Consider the following 20198-nt stretch of genomic DNA (forward strand, 5'->3'; position numbering starts at 1 on the left):
ATTGTGAAAAGTTATTCAAAGAGTATACTAACATAACCTCTTGAAAATCACATAAGAGAAGATGTTCATTTATGCAGTAAGTCAGTCATCTGTGGCTGTTTGGATAATGAAAATCTAGCATAACTCAAACCATACAAACGACTGCCTGCTTTGGCGATTAGAATATACACGGTGGAAATCTAAACACTTCCTCTACCAAGCATAGTGAGGTGCACTGTGAGCCACGTAGCTTCGACTTTTTGAATGTTTACAGAAAGCTGACCCTTGATGATGAAAGAGACCTTTATTTTAAAAAACAATTGGTCAATTTATTTTCAGAATAAGAGTTGATCCATGTTTTCAGTTTATTGCCATACACAAAACATTTTATAAAATAATAGGGTAGACTGCCACTTCAACATCTTCATGTAAAAACTTCACAGTGCAAGAAAGTGATTACCATTAAGTATGAAGACATCTAAAGCCAGCTAGTACTTTAAGTACAGGGCAGAATACTTTTTGTGATTCTTCCTAAAAAAAATGTTGGCATATTCATTAAATGCCCAGGTTACAAAAATCACTTAGTATCCATTTCTTATCTTTCAGTATGTTTTTAAAATCTACATGGCATCATATTAAATGCTGGTGGGGGAAAATAGTATAAGAATCTAAAAACTTTTCAAGTAGCACAATAATTTAAAACCAACTAAGAGAAAGCATTCCCCCAAATATTTCTGTATGTAACTTTGTGTCCCTTACCACAGTAACAAAGTGAAAAAGCCATTATACCTTAAAAAGAAGCTAAAGGAAAAGATTTCATTCTTCCTTTGAAAATACAATTTCTTAGCTCTTAAATAAAGAAAGAAATTTTAATTTTGTGTGTGGGTGGGTGGATCATTAAGTAAAAATATCAAATTTATGTCAGTTGTACAAATGTCTCATTTAGGAAAGAAAGTGAATACTTTGATTCAAAGGATTCGAAACTATTTCATCATTATAAGAAAAGTGTAATTTTAAGCTAAAAAAACTGTGACACACTGAACTAATATAAATCATCCACTAGCGTATCCCATTGTTTATCATAAAATCCATAGTTAAGGAGTAACAGGTAAAAGATCTTTTTCCAACATTTGGTCACATCAGCTAATCAGCCCTGGGCAAACCCCACACACCCCGAGTTTCAGGATCCTCATCTCTTATGTGAGAGTCCTGGGCTAACGGCCCTTTAACATCCCTTCTAATTTACAAATTTGTATAGCACTGTTAAGCTTACATAATCCTTTTGAGAATGAGCTGTTTCAACTCAATGTATTTACCAGATAAAGTTCCCCATTTAAGTAGTAAAGCTGTTCTTTAAACATTTAAAATCTTACTTTAAAATTTATTTTCAGTGTACTTCCCTGTCACCTTAAAAGATGAGGTAAGACTAACAACTTAGTCTCCTGACTTTCATGGTCTCTTAGACCAGGCGGCTGACAGTGATCAGCAGATACAGCTTGAGCCCTCACGCCAATTCTGGGCAGCTTTGGGCTATACTCTGAGTCTCAAAAACGAAGATGATACCACCTGTTTCGTATCTCTGTCTTAAAGCCTAACAGAGTTATAATATACTGAATATACCAAAAATTTGTACATTATAAATTAACATTCGAATGCAAACATTTGAAGGTGATAAGCCCAAGGTGACTTTTTCCTGATGAAGTATAGATATTTTTCATAACATGTTTTTTGTCAATACCTGTGCATTTACGGTTCTAATCCTTTGGTTACCTGACTCTTCTTCTGTAGCCAAATTGTCTCTTGCTTCCAATTATGCTTCTAATTGCACCAGAGTCTAGAAGTCTGACCTTTCAATAGGTGAAAACCAAAATATAAAGATCTGTTATGTTAGCAAGTGTGGTATCATCATTACTCACTTTAAAAGCGTGGCTTCCTAACTAGGTGAGGCATCAGACTGGTCTAGGAAGTGTTATAAAAACTGAGATTCCTGGACTCCAGCCGCAGAGTCTGCTTCTGTCTGGAGTAGGACTCAAGAAAAACTTTCTCAAAAGCACCCCCCAGGTAATCTCAACAATCTTTAGTACAGTTTTTGCGACTCACTCTTCTGCCCTCAATTTCTTAAATTCAATTTAGAATTTTAGCAGCTGTTAGGTTTTAGTATAAAAATTTCCCATTGCATTAATCATAAGCATATTCAAAGTAGATTGCCCATGATCTTGGTTTAGTTCCATAGGAAATCAATCATTACAATCCTTTGCAATAAAATTAAAACACGATAAATTAACTTCAGAGTGAAGACAATGCATGTAGATGCTGAAAGGTGGCTGGTTCTACACTTAACAGGGCAACTGTTTACTGCTTTAATTGTAGTCAGTCATGTAAATCTGTAAATCATCTTATTACATCTGTCATTACTAAATAAAGGCTGGCAGAACTCCTCTAAAACAGAAAGGTGGCTAACTGACTAATCGATATTAAGGAAATGTTTCTAGCAGACATAAAAGTATTTCTTAAAAAACTACAAAACTACACAGCTTCCTGTAGAAACCCAAAGACTTCTACGCTTCTGAAGTCTACTGTAAAGAGAAAGTTGACCAGAACTACAGTTGTTTAAAAATGTTCAATTAACTGTGAAAATTTAAGTGTAAAATAGGTACAACTTCATCCTTTAGGAGATTTAATGGGCATAAGAGGAATTTAACTTACCACTTATTCTATCTACCCAAACAGTTAACTGTGAAAACGACACATGAAGTATTTGGTATAGTGTAGTTCTGAACACCATCCCTTCCAAATTTAATAAAAAAACACATCTGGATTTTCCAGGGGTCCCAAGTGTGTCTAGGCACTGCGGAATGTCGTCATGTCTTTCGGTTCTCTGCTGGGAACACACCAGTCGTCAGCCTCGTGGTTGGTGTTGTAATGCTTCCAGGCAGCTTTGTTATATACCGGGAGTCTTTCTATTGATTCTGTTGACAGAGCCTGAAAGTCAAAGCAGGACCTAAATCAGGCATTTTTTTGGAATGCATTATTTGAGAAAATCTACAGTGGCCAAAAGGTTACTACAAATTAAACAATACTTCATTGGATTTGTATTTTATCAAACATAAGACCATCTACATACATTTTAAAATAGAGCACATCTTTGAAACGTGTTATTTACTAAGCCCATGGCAACTGCTTGATGTGCATGTTGAGTTTATTGCTTGCGGTAATTCTCCAGCCAGCCTGGGAGCTGCTGGATTGAAGTTTGACACACGTGTGACAGACATTCTTATAAAACATGACAAACAGAAGTTGGTTAACTGAAAAAGTCAGTTAAGTGTAAAAGCATAAAAATTCACATATGTACCTTAACATACGTAATTGTACAATCACTTAATGAAATCTGGGTTTGATCCTGTGTCTTCTCCTACATTAAAGTCACACTAATTTTAGTTACAGCATGATTTCTGTACATGATTTCTGCATCATGCATAGCTGACCCTCTGTATCACCCCCCACCCCCGCATGCATACCAAAGTCTGCCCATGCTCAAGTTGCTTATATAAAATGCTGTAGTATCTATGTATAACCTTTAAATATCCTCCTGTATACTTTAAATCATCTCTAGATTAATTATAATAGCTAATACAATGTAAATGCTATACAAATGTGACGTAGATATTATGTAAATAGTTGCTGATGTGCAGCAAATTCAAGTTCTGCTTTTTGCAACTTTCTGGAATTCCTTTTTTCTTCGAATATTTTTTAGTCGTGTTCGGATCTATGGATATGGAACCCAGGGATACAGAGGGCTGATTGTAATTTCATGTTTCCAACATATTATCACGATTAATTCACCGTTCTATTTCAGCTTCCTGTGTATCACTGAGATAAACTATGTTCCTCATTATCTTCAAATTAGGATATTTTGGTAGGATTTCAACCTTAAGCCACAGGTATTCCCCAAGATGTAGAAAATATTGAACTGGAAGTTTCATTCCAATAATAGGAAGGAAGGACCTTAATTATTCTATAAGACTTCATGTATTCTATTTTTTTCCAAAATGGAGCTAGAGACCTTTCACCTATACATCATATTCTCTTTATGCTGGAACTCCTTGATCTATAGACTCAAACAAAAATGTTACATTTGATGATAAAAAGGGCATCATGAAGGCAATGTTTTTAAGTTCCTCACAATTGAGATGGTTTAAAAAAAGATAATTATCTTGAAAGAACTTAACCTTTTCAGACAATTTTTACTTTTTCTAATGTAAAGTCTTTAGCATTTCCTATAAAATAGGTGCCATCTAGTGGCCAGAACAAGAAACTAGCGTCGCTAAAAAATTAGGTACCAACAGCTCACCGCTGAACTAACCCAGGGCTTTCTATCCCTGTAATTTATACTGATTTGTCAGATAAACACAGGGAACAACCCAGGCAAGTCTGTTTCCACCAGGTGAGCTATGTGCTTACCAAGAGTCACCTGTAATTGTTCCTAAATCTGTTAATATACTTAAATCTGTCATTGTAATTTAATCTAAGTATTGCTTTTAACAAAGCACAAAAAATGGGCGGGGGGGGGGGGGTTCTTTGAAAACTAAGATGAATGTTTCATAAAGACTCATGAAGGAAAGCCACATAAAAATTGCTGTCAAATCAGAAGACAACTGTAAGGAAATGCATAATAATCAACAAGGATTATGCACTTGGCTATTTCTTTGATTAAAGAAACCAAAACAAGGTATTGTAAGTATAGCTTCTGCAAGAAAGACAATTGAAACTTCAATCTGCAGACCCATATGCAAATGAAAGGCCTCAGCAAGTACATCAAAAGGCTGGTGAATCAATGTCAATTCATGTGTCTTATCTTACAAATTTAATTTTAACATAAGTTTTTGAAGCCCCACTTTAACCCAGTTTTTTTTCTATTAACAAAGCCCTGATCATTATAGTCGAGCGTTTCTTACCCACAGTCAAAGAGATCATTTGTCAAAGCAGAGGAGATCCTTGTTATAATAGCACGAGGTAGAAGAAAATTTCATTACAGTTAAATGCTGGCATCTTATAATCAAAGAAGTATCATTAAGTCCAGAAGACTATAGTCATTACCTTAATGTAGATAACTGCATCTGTCCCATAGCCCTCTAGGGAATACAGCTTTAGGTCTCCTTGGAAGTACTGTGCATAAAGGCGTGATATGGGCAATCCGTAACCAAAACCAGCCTGTTTGATGAGAAAAATGAAATTCTATTCGGAAAGCCACACACTGAAACACTTCTCTAATTAAAATAAACGTTATTGGAGTATCCCAGAGCTATCAGAGCCCGCATCTAAAAGATCAGTTAATACTTAAGTATTAAAAATGATCAAGCTGGGCTTCCCTGGTGGCACAGTGTTTGAGAGTCCGCCTGCCGATGCAGGGGACGCGGGTTCGTGCCCCGGTCCGGGAGGATCCCGCATGCCACGGAGTGGCTGGGCCCGTGGGCCGTGGCCGCTGGGCCTGCGCGTCCGGAGCCTGTGCTCCGCAACGGGAGAGGCCACAGCGGTGCGAGGTCCGCGTACCGCAAAAAAAAAAAAAAAAAAAAAAAAAAAAAAAGATCAAGCTGCAGCCCAGTTGAGTACTGCATTAGACGGCTTCCCTCTGGTCATTTAAAATTCCTCATTCGTCTTATTTGTATAAAATGACCTGTGGGGGTCTAGAAGAAGCACGTTTCTCTTCTTTCTTGCCCTGCTCCAGAGCATCCCAATACCGCTTTCGGTGATACTACATAAAACATGGCCTCTCTCGGGAGCAAAGGTAGAAAGAGCCTGGTGGCAGCCTAACAGATATATGTCATGGCCTCACACCATGAACTGCAGCCCGTGTTCTGAACCTGAAGAGATCCCTAATAGTTCTCTTTTAATTCTCACTGACAGGTCACTTACCCTGCTTAAAAATCTTTGAAGCACCCCAAAACCCTCCCCACCCCCATCATCCAGACCCACTGCCTAAAAATCCAAGCTTCTAAAAAAGAGCTTTCAAGACTGTAAGATCAGGTCTGTCCACCCACTTTCCAGTCCAGCTGAAGTAAATCTCCTCCTTAGTCCCTCAAACAGATCATGTTATTTTTCACATCTGTGTCTGTTCATTCTGTTCCCAGTATCTGGAATGGCCATCTTTACCTGGATAAATCCTACCAATTCTTTAATACAAAGAAGAACATTTGGATAAATGTAAAAAAGGGTCTTATCACCAACTCAGATGTTCAATGACATTCCATATAGTACTTCAGTAAAGAGTGTATGTGGATTCAGGAATCTGCTATTAACAAATCCAGGCTCTGGCCTTATCTACCTCTATCATTTATTACTTGATTTTTTTAAACCAGAGTTTCTGTTTACCCCTCCAAATCAACTATCCATTCTCCACATTTCTCCTTGCCCTGGGAGGCTGACCTGAACAGATGTCAGTGGATTTCTGTGCCCTCTGGTTCCAGTAGGTTTAGCCAATGGGGAACCCAGTAGGAGTTCCAAGGGAGTCAAGTCAGGGTATTCATCCCCTGCTTCTTTCTCACTGAGGTTGCTTCCCCTGGGCAGGCTGGGTCCCTGGAGAGTAAGCAGCTGCTCTGCAACTTTCCCTTCTGGGTTCTAACTTCTCCTTCTCCCCTTGAGTCAGGGTGGTGACAGCTCTGCTGCTCCTAGCCAGGATTCCTGTGCTGTCCCACCCCTATTCCTATAATTTGTCTCTTCGTAGATAAGCCTTCCTTGGATTATAATTATAATTATCTCTTTCCAGGTGGGGCCCTGATTGACACATTAAGTGGCTCTAGAAATGGCCCCAAGAAAACTGCATGAGCAGGTGGCTCAGGATCCCATGGTACCTGATCTACTTTATCACTGCCTCTCCCTGAACCTACCACACCTGTGGACCCATCAGGCTTCCCCTGTAAGTAGTTAACATAAAAGTAAAACAGCATGGGCCTGGTCCACTGCTGGATCTACACAGTGTCCCACACCAGCCAAAGTGGACTGCCTTTTCACTACAGCCTCTCTCAGGGCCGGGCCTGAAAGACAGGAGTGAAAGCAAATCCTACCAGTGGGTGGAATTCAAAGTGGAACACCTACATGGACCATGGGCAGTGGCAAATGGGCTGGCTGGTCAGAGACTTGGAAAGAACAAAACTGGATTAACAGAGAAGGTCTGGAAGAGGGAAATGTGGACAGTCCTCTCTGAACAGGCTTACAGCATGAAGACATTCCATCCATGTAGATGCCCACCGGAAGGCATCACGTGGAGGAAGCTCTCAGTAATCAGGTATGACCTGATGACCACTCCTGTGGAGGTCAAGCAGCCTTTCCCCAGCTGCGCCAGTGCTTGCCTACTGGGTCCACTTACAAAGGGGTCATGACATCAGGAATGAGGCTATGTAAAAGCTTAACAATAGGCCTACCCTCGGTAAGGCTGTGTAGGTGTAGGGGCAGCCTGCGCCACATCAAGCCTCCTGTTTTCTTAAAAATTCAAGTAAATTTTGCATCCTAAACAAACACTTACATGGCATTTACTGTGTGCCAGGTACTATAAAAAGCATTTTAGATATATTAACTCAATCTTTATAATAATTCGATTTTTTTTTTTTTTTTTTTTTTTGGCCACACCACGCTGCATGTAGGATTTTAGTTCCCCAATCAGGGATCAAACCCGTACCCCCTGCAGTGGAAGCACGGAGTCTTAACTATTGGACCACCAGGGAAGTCCATAATTCGAAATTTAAAGCCGGGGGAACTATGGTATTGAAAGGTCAAAAATATTCCCAAGGCTACACAGCTAGGATGTAGTAGAGCTGAGAATGGACCAGACAGTTTAGATTCAGAGTCTGGACTAGTACACTATGCTGCTCTCCACAAAAATTCTACAATGTCTGTTCACTACAAAAGCACCATATCCCTTTTCTCCACTTCTTAGAGTAAAATCAGAATCTAAGAAGATACTGGTGTTTATCTGACCTTTTCTGTCCCACGGCACATGGCCTACCCATATCTCAACTTGAAAAGCACATTCCTAGGGCAATCATTTTAAAAGTTTGGTAAGACATGAACTGTATTACAGTTGTAGCTACAGAATCTGTGCTGTGTAAGTAGAATGTGCTGTGCAATTAGAATGAAGTCCTTTTAGTAACTTCCTAGGAAAGAGTCTAAAATAGACCCATCTTATACTGTTTTTAATCACATTACAGTATAACTCCAGTGTATATGCCAGAGAACCTTCAAAGCCCAGAAGAACAAGAGTTTTTCCAGAATTACAGGTAAGAGATTTGGCAAAGTGCTCTTCTGGGTGTTGGAGGACCATTCAAAAGCTAACCTTATTAAAACTTGAACATAGGTGACTATGATCAGTTAAAAAACCTATTAACGCCATTATCATTTGAGCCATTTTCAGGTTGGCAAATAAACTGATCAGAGCTCTAGTCATACTTCTCAGTCTCAAACATGTAATCTTTCTAATTACAAGTACTTGAGGGGAAAAAAAAACCCAAACACTGAAGATTAAACCAAGTACTAGTAAAGCTGGTAATTTAGGCTTCACATTAGAGATAGTATATCAAAATGTGGTTTACCACATGGAAACTACTGACACACCACTATTAACCTTGGCAACAAGAACTCTAAAACCATACTCCTTGTCCTATGCTCTTATCATTTTAAAAAAGAGCATTTTTAAAACTACAAATTTAGAGGAAAGTGGGGTTTTCCCCCCCTAATAGCTTCATTTCGTCCTTGTGGTGACACCTACACAATGGCTTAACTGATTTATGTGGTAAATTATTTTATGACTAGTCACAAAAACCTGCTTCACAATTTCTTGATCACATACCAAGGGCACTGCTCGGGACGTCTCAACACGAGGCCGGGGTGCAGTTGAATACATGTAGTTGAAGAGTCGGTCAATTTTCCTCAGAGGAACACCACCTCCTCGGTCACTCATCTAAGGTAATAAAGGATCATGGCCTGTCACCAAGTCCAAGAAACAGCAAAATACCAACACATGCTGTGTCACCATTTAACTGCTGGCTGAAAAGCTCTGCTTTCCAAAATGAATACCACGTGATACAAGTTGCGAATGTAAACATTTCCATCACTGCTGGACTTAACCCCTCTAATATGTAGAATTCTAAGACATAAGGAACTCCACTGTAATACAAATTTCAATGCTGTGGCTTTCTGTAATTATTGCAGTCACACTAATGATGCAGTACAGCACACAATGGGGCAAAGGCTTAGCTTATCTTGGATGTAACAATAAATTTGTAATTCCTTTCTAACAGGCAGTTTGGCAACCAGATGAAACATGCATGTACCCTTTGACACAACGTTTATCCTGAGAAAATAATCCGAAAAGCATGCTAAGTACGTATGAGAATGTCCATGACAGTACTGTGTAGAACAGCTAAAACTGGATTACCACCTCAATAGGGGGCTATTTAAGTAAACTAACATACATTCTAAACAGAATACTATTTCGCCACTAAATATTAGGTAGAACTGTATGTACTGGCATGAGAGGCTCATAAAATATTGTTAAGTAGCAAAAAAAAAATGGAGAAGCATTTATGACATTCTAATTCTGCAAAAATTATAAAGAAGTCTAATGAAATATAATTGTCAATGGAATTATGAGTGACTTTCTTCTTTTGGGGTTTTAGTTTCTTAATTTTTTCCCACAATTACCTCTGTTATGGAAATAAAAGTATAATTTCCATTTTCAGGGAGGAAAAAAACAGAACCATTTCATTGTGTTTTAGAGTCTCATCTACAAGTAATTTCACAGCACAGTCTCCCAGACAACTCTGTGGTGAGTTATAAAGGACACAATTCTTTACATTGTTCTTATGTCATTTTCCAACTCAAATCATATGGTAGATTGAATTTAGTGATTTATTTAGATTGTCTTCATTGTTTTCCTTCAGTTAACATGGACTTTTTTCCTAGCTATCGTACAGCTTATCTTTTAATCTACTTTAGCCATTTTCCCTTGTCACAAAATCTAAATTGATTCTATCTATAATATTAACATGGTTGTGATATACAAACCTGCTTTTAACATGTGTATAGATATACAGATAAAAACTGTATGGAATGATATGTATTAAAAAGCCAATTTGAATGGCTTACAGCTGAGTTTTTATATAGTCTCTAAAAATATTTATGTGTACATCTATTACTCTCACAATGGAAATTCATAGCTATTTTAATTTTTCAAATACAAATCTGCTTTGAAATATCATTTGAAGACTGGCCTCTGATGTCTATAATTAGATAACTACAGTATAAAAATATACAAGCACTTTATTAAGAACTTATATATGTAGCATTATGCTTGAAATTGTTCTTGGCTATGAATTCAAGCCCTGTGAAGAGATTTATTTTAGTAAGATGAATGAAGGGCTCTGGGTATTTTCTGAGATCCATCAATTTGTTAATTATTCATCCTTTAATTTAATGCTCTGCTGCACATTTACTGGTAACATGAGTCAAGTGTGGTTCTATAAATATTAAGTAAACAACACATTAGATACTAAGATAAAAAGGTACACTTCAATAAATATTTCCTGATTTTCCTTAACCTTTTGGTCAGAAACACTACAGCAATCCAGCAGGTATGAAACAAGAAGTGATTTCTAGCCGTAGGTTAGTATGATAAACGCAGAGTGGAAAAGAAAGGCCAGGGGTGACTCTGAGAAGTGTCGTCTCATTAGAGGTGGAGGGGTAATCTAAGCCATGGAAATATAGTTAAAAATTGATACACGTAGCTGCTTTTGCTTTGCAGCCAAAAATACAATAAACTGGAACCAGTACATTTTTGAAGTGGTCAAACGAGTTTCCAAGAGAATTGTAACAGGTATTGTAACAGAACCTGAGTTCTTTGGGAAAAAGGGACAGAGGGAATAACGGAGAGACAGACAGACATGTTTGGTCTGCATATATTTAAGACAAGAAGAATGGCACTCTGATGACAAATATATTGCGAAAGAGATGTGAAAATTGAAAAACTCTAAAGATTATTTGAAGAAAAAAATCAAGAATCATAGAAACATAAGCCTACATCAAGGAAAAGGAAAGAGATTGTGAAAGAGAAGGGCAGTGTAGTCATGTCAACAGGAAGGCAGAGGAAGAGAAGTTTGCCAATTACTTTGAAAATTTTCTCCTCAGCGCATGAAATCACCACCTCTCAATGTCATCTGAGACCTGCCATCCCTAAAGTCCTGTTTCCCATAACACTAGGCTCCCTGGTCTAATATATGTGGATTTTCGGGTCCACGGGAAATGAACCACTACTAACTTGATGACAGTTCTGAAGGCAGGAAATTTACTAATCCTGAATTCACCCATAGCTCCTGAAGTTTCTTAGTCAACAGCTTTTTAACGTCCGGTTTGTAAAACTGCCAACAGTGAATGAACCAAGACATTTAAGTTTTAATTTATAAGACGTGGCTATAACACTTATGTTATTTACTGAATATAGACCAAACACCAAATCTGAAACAGTAGCTAGACTTGTAAGTCAGAAAAAACCAATTCTTTCGCAGGATTTTTAGCAGAGGGATAAAAAGTAAAAAAAAAAAAAAAGTCAATAATTTCAACAAGCTAAAAGAATGGGGGGCAAAAAAATCCAGGCCTTGATCCTGAAAATTCTAGAGTAAGTGATGGGGATGAAAGCTCTACTGAAGAAAATTAAAGCAAGCATTTAACATGCAAAGCGCTAACAAGAGCAGATGCAGTCATGTGACCTGGATGTGAGGAGAGCCTGATATAGCTAAGGACTTGTACAGAAGCTTCTGGAACAGTCTGTTCAAAACCCTTATAAGCCTTTCTTTTTTTAAACAGCTTTATGGAAATATAATTCACATACCATACTATTCACCCATTTAAAGTATACAACTCAATGGTTTTTAACATACAGGCATACCTGTGAGATATTGTGAGTTCAGGTCCAGATACCACAGTAAAGCAAATATCACAATAAAACGAGTCACTTGAGTTTTCTGGTTTCCCAGTGCCTATAAAATTATGTTTACACTTATCCTGTAGTCCATTAAGTGTGCAACAGTATTATGTCTAAAAAAATGTACATAAACATTAATTTAAAAATATAAAACAAAAAACAATTAGAATATCAAAGATCACTGATCGCTATAATAAACACGATAATGAAAAAGTTTGAAATATTGCAATTACCAAAATGTGACACAAAGAAATGAAGTGAGCAAATGCTGTTCGTAAAATGATGCCCACAGACTTGCTCAACGTAGGGTTGCCACAAACCTTCAGTTTTTTACAATAATGCTGCAAAGTACAATAGAGTGAAGCGCCATAAGACAAGGTATGCCTCCATTCACAGGTATGTACAACCACCACCAGTCAATTTTAGAGTATTTTCATGAAACCACGGGCTCTTTACTGATTACACTCCTAAGCAACCACTAATGTATCTCTTGTCCCTATGTATTTGTCTATTCTGGACTTTTCACATACATTAAATCATAATGGGTGGCCTTTTGTGATTAGTTTCTTTCACTTACCATATTGTTTTCAATGTTGTAGCATCCATGTTGTAGCATGAGCCAATACCTCATTCCCTTTATGGCCAAATAATATTCCATTGTATGGATGTACCACATTTCTGTTGATCTGTTCGTCAGCCGATGAACATCTGGGTTGTTTCTAGATTTTGGCTACTGTGAATAATGTTTCTATGAACACTCATGTATAAGTTTTTGCTTAAATACCTGTTTCTCAAGCTTTTGGGGTATATACCCAGGAGTGGAATTGCTGGGTTATTATGAACCTTTCTTTATACCAGACAGACACAGAGTCCCTAAGCAAAGCCTGTCCCCCAGCACAGAACGAGTCACTGATGAGTGCTGAAGAGCTCAGTGAACCTTGATCCATACAGTGATGGATGACCACGAGTAATGGAAAGCAGCTGCAGACAAGCATGCTAAAGCACAGGAAACACAAGCAGAAAAAGGGACGAGAAAGACCATGCTGCAGCACAACTGATGCCCCAAAGCGGAAGACATATGGGATTTATTTTGAATCAAACACACCCTAATAAGCAAGTAGCCGACACATAACTAACCAAAAAATAGGCACACGTTAGCATCTGGAATGGAAAAAAGTGACACGTTCACATTACCTTTTCAGCAGAGAATATTCCCATATATTTATTTGTGCCTCATTCTTTTATATGAATAGCCAAGAGGGATAAACAGAAAAAAGGAATTCAGAGGAAACAGTACAGAGAGCTGAAGCATTTTAATTTTTAAAAAAATAACTAATATCACTATCCTCTGAGTGATTAAAAAAAAAAGATGAAACCAGAACAGAATACTACAAAAAAAAGGAATAATAAAAAATAAGTTCCTGGGAAATTTATAATAGAAATAAAATTCAATAGAGGAGTTGGGAATTCAAAGTCAAAGAAATCTCAAAGTAGAATGAAAAGTTCAAGATATAAAAAACAAGAAGAAAAGATAAAAATCAGAGGGCCATTTCACAAAGCCCAACATCTTTGAAATATGACTATCAGAAAGAGAAACAGTAAAGAAAGTATTTCAAAGAAACAGTGGAAATTCTAAAGGACCCAGCTCAATGGGTACAAAAAGGCTCACATCAAGTCACATCATTATGAAATTTCAGAACAGAGCTGAAGATCTTAAAAACTTCAATTAAACAAAGAAAACAACAAAACCTGTCACTTATAACTGGTCACATACAAAGGAACAGGAATTGGAATAAGCATAAGTCTTCTCAAAAGGAATAGCAGGAATGACGTCAGCAGAAACAGTGGAGAAAGGACCTCCAAAAAGTCCTCCATCAAAGCACCAAAGCAAAAACGCAAAAATTGTCAGGACTCTGGAAATTAACCAAAGGCTTGTAGCAATCTGGGGAGTATTGACTCAAGAAAAACAACAATGAGCTTTGTGGTATTTTAACTTGGCTTATTCCCACCTCCCATTCCCCCACCCATCAACAACTTGCAACCAGAGTTGCCTGGCAGCCACTGGGAAGACTATCTTTCTCTGACCTGATTCTGTGCTCCCCAGTGCGAAAAAGTCTTCCGTGCACGTACCCCGCATCCTCAAACACTTGTCAAAAACACTTAGAGGTAACTAGTTAATCTGACAGCTGCCTGAGGCAGTCTACAACAGTTAAGGCAAATAATAGGCTACCCAAAAAACTTAGTAGGAAAAGCTAAGGAATGAGATGTCCACAGGGGCTTAGAAAAGCTCAAGGATATCCTGAAATCTAGAAGGTCATGCTCATGCCCAGGGCTATGTTCAGGAAGAACCTAAGAGGGTCCTAATCTTTCACCTCTGACTAACCTTGAGGCTCTGTACAAGCAGAACCTGAAGGTTAATTCAGAGTTGTCAACTGCCTGGCTAAACATTGAAGGTGTGCCCCAATATGCACACAGAGTCTCTTGACAAAGACTGGGAGAAGGCATTTAAAGAAACCTCGGTCCAATCATTAGTTGACCACTAAGCAGAAAGCACACACAACAAAGAATACAGACATTACAGAATTAGTTTTATAATGAAAAGTCACCAAACAAACAACTACCACCAACAACTTTAGGGACCTGGAAAGTAACTGATCTTCAGAGTTGTTGCATCATATATATTTTTTTACATCACACCCAATTTTCTTTATTAATATCTTACACTAATATGGTACATGTGTCACAATTAAAGAACCAATTAATTGTTCATTAATTGTTACGTGATTATTAACTAAAGTCCACGTTTTGTTCACATTATGCCTTTTTTCCATAACAGGACACCCCATTACGTTTGATTGTCAGGTAAATGTCTCCTTAGGCTTCTCTTGGCTGTGATAGTTTCTCAGACTTTCCTTGTTTCTGCTAACCTTTCAGAGTTTTGAGGAGTTCTGGAGAGTATTTCAGAGACCGTCTCTCAGCTGGGATCTGTTTGATGTTTTGCTCATGGCTTGACTGGCGTAAAGGGTTTGGGGAAGGAAGACCACAGAGGTAAAGTGCTCTTCCCTTCAGGGGTTCCTACTATCAACATGACTCATATTTTTAATCCATTTACATTTAAGGTAATTATTGATATGTACGTTCCTATTACCATTTTCTTAATTGTTTTGGGTTTGGTATTGAAGGTCTTTTCTTTCTCTTGTGTTTCCCCCCTAGAGAAGTTCCTTTAGCATTTGTTGTAAAGCTGGTTTGGTGGTGCTGAATTCTCGTAGCTTTTGCTTGTCTGTAAAGCTTTTAATTTCTCCATCAAATCTCAATGAGATCCTTGCAGGGTAGAATAATCTTGGTTGTAGGTTTTTCCCTTTTATCACTTTAAATATGTCCTGCCACTCCCTTCTGGCTTGCAGAGTTTCTGCTGAAAGATCAGCTGTTAACCTTATGGGGATTCTGTTGTATGTTATTTGTTGCTTTTCCCTTGCTGCTTTAATATATTTTCTTTGTATTTAATTTTTGATAGTTTGATTAATATGTGTCTTGGCGTTTCTCCTTGGATTTATCCTGTGTGAGACTCTGTGCTTCCTGGACTATTTCGTTTCCCATATCAGGAAAGTTTTCAACCATAATCTCTTCAAATATTTTCTCAGTCATTTCTTTTTCTCTTCTTCTGCAACCCCCATAATTCGAATATTGGTGCATTTAATGTTGTCCCAGAGGTCTCTGAGAGTGTCCTCAATTCTTTTCATTCTTTTTCTTTATTCTGCTCCCTTTCTCTTCTTTGTTTGCACAACTCCTGGGGTTCAGCTTTGGATTTGGCCCTGCCTCTGCATGTAGGTCACCTGAGGGTGTCTGTTCTTCGCTCAGACAGGACAGGGTTAAAGCAGCAGCTGATTAGGGGGCTCTGGCTGGTGGGGAGAGAGGGGTACGAAATGCAGGGCGAGCCTGCAGCGGCAGAGGCCAGCATGACATTGCAACAGCCTGAGGTGCGCCATGTGTTCTCCCGGGGAAGTTGTCCCTGGATCATGGGACCCTGGCAGTGGCAGGCTGCACAGGCTTCTGGGAGGGGAGGTGTTGATAGTGACCTGTGCTTGCACACAGGCTTCTTGGTGGCTGCAGCAGCAGCCTTAGCATTTCATGCCCGTCTCTAGTGTCTGCGCTACTAGCTGCGGCTTGCGCCCGTCTCTGGAGCTCGTTTAGGCGGTGCACTGAATCCCCTCTCCTCACACACCCCGAAACAATGGTCTCTTGCCTCTTAGGCAGTTCCAGACTTTTTCCCGGACTCCCTCCTGGCTAGCTGTGGTGCACTAACCCCCTTCAGGCTGTGTTCACACAGCCAACCCCAGTCCTCTCCCTGGGGTCTCACCTCTGAAGCCTGAGCCTCAGCTCCCAGCCCCCACTCACCTCGGCAGGTGATCAGACAAGCCCCTCAGGCTGGTGAGTGCTGGTCAACACCGATCCTCTGTGCAGGAATCTCTCCGCTCTGCCCGCTGCACCCCTATTGCTGTGCTCTATTCCGTGGCTTTGAAGCTCCCCCTGCCCGCCATCCCCCGTTTCCGCCAGTGAAGGGGCTTCCTAGTGTGTGGAAGCTTTTCCTCCTTCACAGCTCCCTGCCCAAGGTGCAGGTCCTGTCCCTATTCTTTTGTCTGTTTTTTTCTTTTTTCTTTTGCCCTATCTAGGTATGTGGGGAGTTTCTTGCCTTTTGCAAAGTCTGAGGTCCTCTGCCAGCGTTCAGTAGGTGTTCTGTAGTCATTGTTCCACATGTAGATGTATTTCTGATGTATTTGTGGGGAGGAAGGTGAGCTCCACGTGTTACTCCTCTGCCATCTTGAAGGTCTCCATATTATTTTAAATGTCTAACTTTCAACAGAAATTATAAGATATACAAAGAAGGAAGAAAGTGTGTTCTATACACAAGGGTAAAAAAGGAATCAATAGAGACTATACTTGAGGAAACTCAAATTTACTAAACAAAGACTTCAAATCAGCTATTTTAAATACGTTCACAGAACTAAAGGAAATCATTTCTAAAGAAGTAAAGTATGAGGATGATGTCTCACCAAATAAAGAATAGCAATAAAAAATATAGAAATTATGTAAGAGAACTAAATAGAAATTCTGGAGTTGAGAAGTATAATAACCAAAACAAAAAAATTCACTAGGAGGGCTCAACAGCAGACTTAAACACTTGTAAGAAAGAATCATCAATAGTGATGACACGTCAACTGAAATCATCCCATCTGAGAAACAGAAAAAAAAAAGAAAAAAAAAAAGAACAAAGCATCAAAAACACCTGTGGGACTCCATCAAGTGTACTGATGCACATATTGGGAATTCCAGGAAGAAAGAGAGAAAGGGACAAAAGAATATTTGAAGAAATAATAGCTGAAACTTCCTAATTTTGATGAAAAAGATGAAGCTATTCAAACTCCAAGTATAATAAACTCAGAGATCCATACCTGGACAGATTACAGTCAAACTGTCAAAAGCCAAAAAGAAAGAATCTTAAAAGCAGCAAGAAAAATGACTCATCACACACAAAGGATTCTAAAAAGATTAACAGCTGGTTTCTCATCAGAAACCATGAAGGCCAAAAGGCAGTAGGATTAACATATTCAAAGAAATGAATATAGAAAGAAAAAGACTATCAACCAAGAATTTCATAGCCAGTAAAATTATCCTTCAAAAATGAAGGAGAGGGCTTCCCTGGTGGTGCAGTGGTTGAGAGTCCGCCTGCCGATGCAGGGGACACGGGTTCGCGCCCCAGTTCGGGAAGATTCCCACATGCCGCGGAGCAGCTAGGCCCGTGAGCCATGGCTGCTGAGCCTGCGCATCCGGAGCCTGTGCTCCGCAATGGGAGAGGCCACAACAGTGAGAGGCCCGTGTACCGCAAAAAAAAAAAAAATGGAGAAATTGAGACATTCTCAGATAAGCAAAAACTGAGTTCATCATTGGTAGACCTCCCCTATCAAGAAATACTAAAGGGAATCCTTCTCCCTAAAATAAAAGAACAATAGACAGTAAATCAAATCCACATGAATAAATAAAGAGCACCAGGAAAGGTAACCACATAGATAAATATAAAGGATTGTTTAAGCGTATTTTTTTGTTCATAACTTTTTCCTCCTGTATTATTTAAAAGACAACTGCACAGAGCAATAATTATACATCTGTGTAGATGGACATACAATGTATAAAGATATGTATATGTATATGCCAATAACACCACAAAGGATGGGGAGGGGGAGGGAACAGACCTATACTGGATCAAAGTCTGTGTATACTATTGAAATTAAGTTGGTATATAATCTGAACTAGATTGCTATAAATAAAAATTATAATCTCAGGACAACCACTAAGAAAATAACTCAAATATAATTTAAAAAAACAAGAAGGAAATTAAAATGATAAGCTAAAAAGTTATCATTTAAACAAAAAAAGCAGCAGTAATGTTGAAAGAAAGGATAAAGAAAGACAAGATATATAGAAAAAATGACAAAATGTCAAATGTAAATTCTACATTAACAATTATTATGTTAAATGTAACTGGCTTGAACACTCCAATTAAAAGGTGGACATTGGCAGGATGGATTAAAAAAAATGAACAAACCATATGCTGTTTACAAGAGACATGTTTTAGATTTGAAGACGCAAACGGGTTCAAAGTAAAAAAGTCTGGAAAAACATACACCATGAAAACAGAAACCAAAAGAGAGCTGGGATATTATACTAATATTGGATAAAATATACTTTAGGTCAAAAATTGTTAATAGAGACAAAGAAGGACATTTTACAATGACAGAGGGTCAACACATCAAGAAGATATAAAATTATAAACATATATACACTTAATAACTGAGCTCTGGGACTTCCCTGGTGGTGCAGTGGTTAAGAATCTGCCTGCCAATGCAGGGGGCACAGGTTCAAGCCCTGGTCCGGGAGGATCCCACATGCTGTGGAGCAGGTGGGCCTGTGTACCACAACTACTGAGCCTGCACTCTAGAGCCCGCGAGCCACAACTACTGAGCCCACGTGCCATAACTACAGAAGCCCGCACACCTAGAGCCTGTGCTCCGCAACAAGAGAAGCCACCTCAATGAGAAGCCTACACACTGTAACAAATAGCCCCCACCCACTACAACTAGAGAAAGCCCGTGTGTAGCAAAGAAGACACAATGCAGACAAAAATAAATTAATTAAAAAAAACAGTCCATCATATAAAAGTAAAAAAAAAAAAAAAAAGACTGAAAGCTTTCCCAAGGTAAGTAAAAAGAAAAGGACACCTGTTGTATTCAACATTGTACTGGAGGTTCTAGCCACACAATTAGGCAATGAAAAAAAACAGATTGGAAAGGAAGAAGTAAAATTATTTCTATTTACAGATGACATGATCTTGTGTATAGAAAATCCTAAGGAGTTCACAAAAAAATTATGAAAACTAATAAATGAGTTTGGCAAGGTTGCAGGATACAAGATCAGTACTCAAAAATCAACTATATTCCTATACACTGGCAATGTACAATCCAAAAATGAAAGAAAACAATTCCACTTACAATAGCCCCCAAAAGAATAAAATAATTAAGAATAAACTTAACAAAATAAGTGTTAGACTTGTACACTGAAAATCATAAAACACTGATGAAAGAAATTAAAGAGATCTAAATAAGTGCAAAGACATCCTGTTGTTCATGAACTGGAAGACTTAATTGATCTAAAACATTGAACTTGATCCCCATAAAAATTCAAGCTGGTGTTTCTTGCAGAAATCGACATGCTGATACTAAAATTCTTATGAAAATGCACTGAACCCGTAATAGTCAAAACAACCTTGAAAGGGAAGAACAAAGTTTGAAGACTCACATTTGCCAATTTCAAAACTTACAACAAAACAATAATCATCAAAATGTGCTTAAGGAGAGATATATAGACCAATGGAATAGAATTGAGAATCCAGAAATAAACCTATACATTTACAAGCAATTGATTTTTGACCAGGATGACATGAAAATTCAATGGAGAAAGAATAGTCTTTTCACAAATGGTACTGGGACAACTGGATATCTATCTGCAAAAGAATGAAACTGGATCCCTACCTCAAACCACTTATAAAAATTAACTCAAAATTAGATCAAAGACCTAAACATAAGAACTAAAACTATAAAACTCTTAGAAAGAAACAAAGGCATAAATTTTTGTGATTTTGGATTAGGCAATGGTTTCTTCTTAGATGTGACATGGAAAGCACAAGCAATAAAAGAAA

General features: G+C 38.3%; 1 protein-coding gene across 3 annotated transcripts in view; it reads right to left on the minus strand.

The window, feature by feature from the left end:
* Positions 1-264: 264 nt before the first annotated feature.
* The window catches only part of PDK1 (pyruvate dehydrogenase kinase 1), a 34059-nt gene continuing 14125 nt past the window's right edge, over positions 265-20198 (minus strand). Inside the window, exons 9-12 of one of the 3 annotated variants that reach the window (XR_002173811.3) lie at positions 8819-8929; positions 5077-5190; positions 2686-2961; positions 265-1826 (exon numbers count right to left, since the gene is read on the minus strand). Coding sequence is in view for 2 of the 3 variants with exons in the window: in XM_019922745.3 (XP_019778304.1) it covers positions 2821-2961; positions 5077-5190; positions 8819-8929 (366 nt within the window). In the remaining variant the exon portion in view is untranslated. Of the gene's footprint in view, positions 2962-5076; positions 5191-8818; positions 8930-20198 lie in introns of all 3 variants that reach the window. The other 2 variants (XM_019922745.3, XM_019922746.3) reach the window with 2 other exon arrangements.

The sequence above is a fragment of the Tursiops truncatus genome, chromosome 7 (genome assembly GCF_011762595.2).
Source record: "Tursiops truncatus isolate mTurTru1 chromosome 7, mTurTru1.mat.Y, whole genome shotgun sequence".
Classification (NCBI taxonomy): Eukaryota; Metazoa; Chordata; class Mammalia; order Artiodactyla; family Delphinidae; genus Tursiops; species Tursiops truncatus.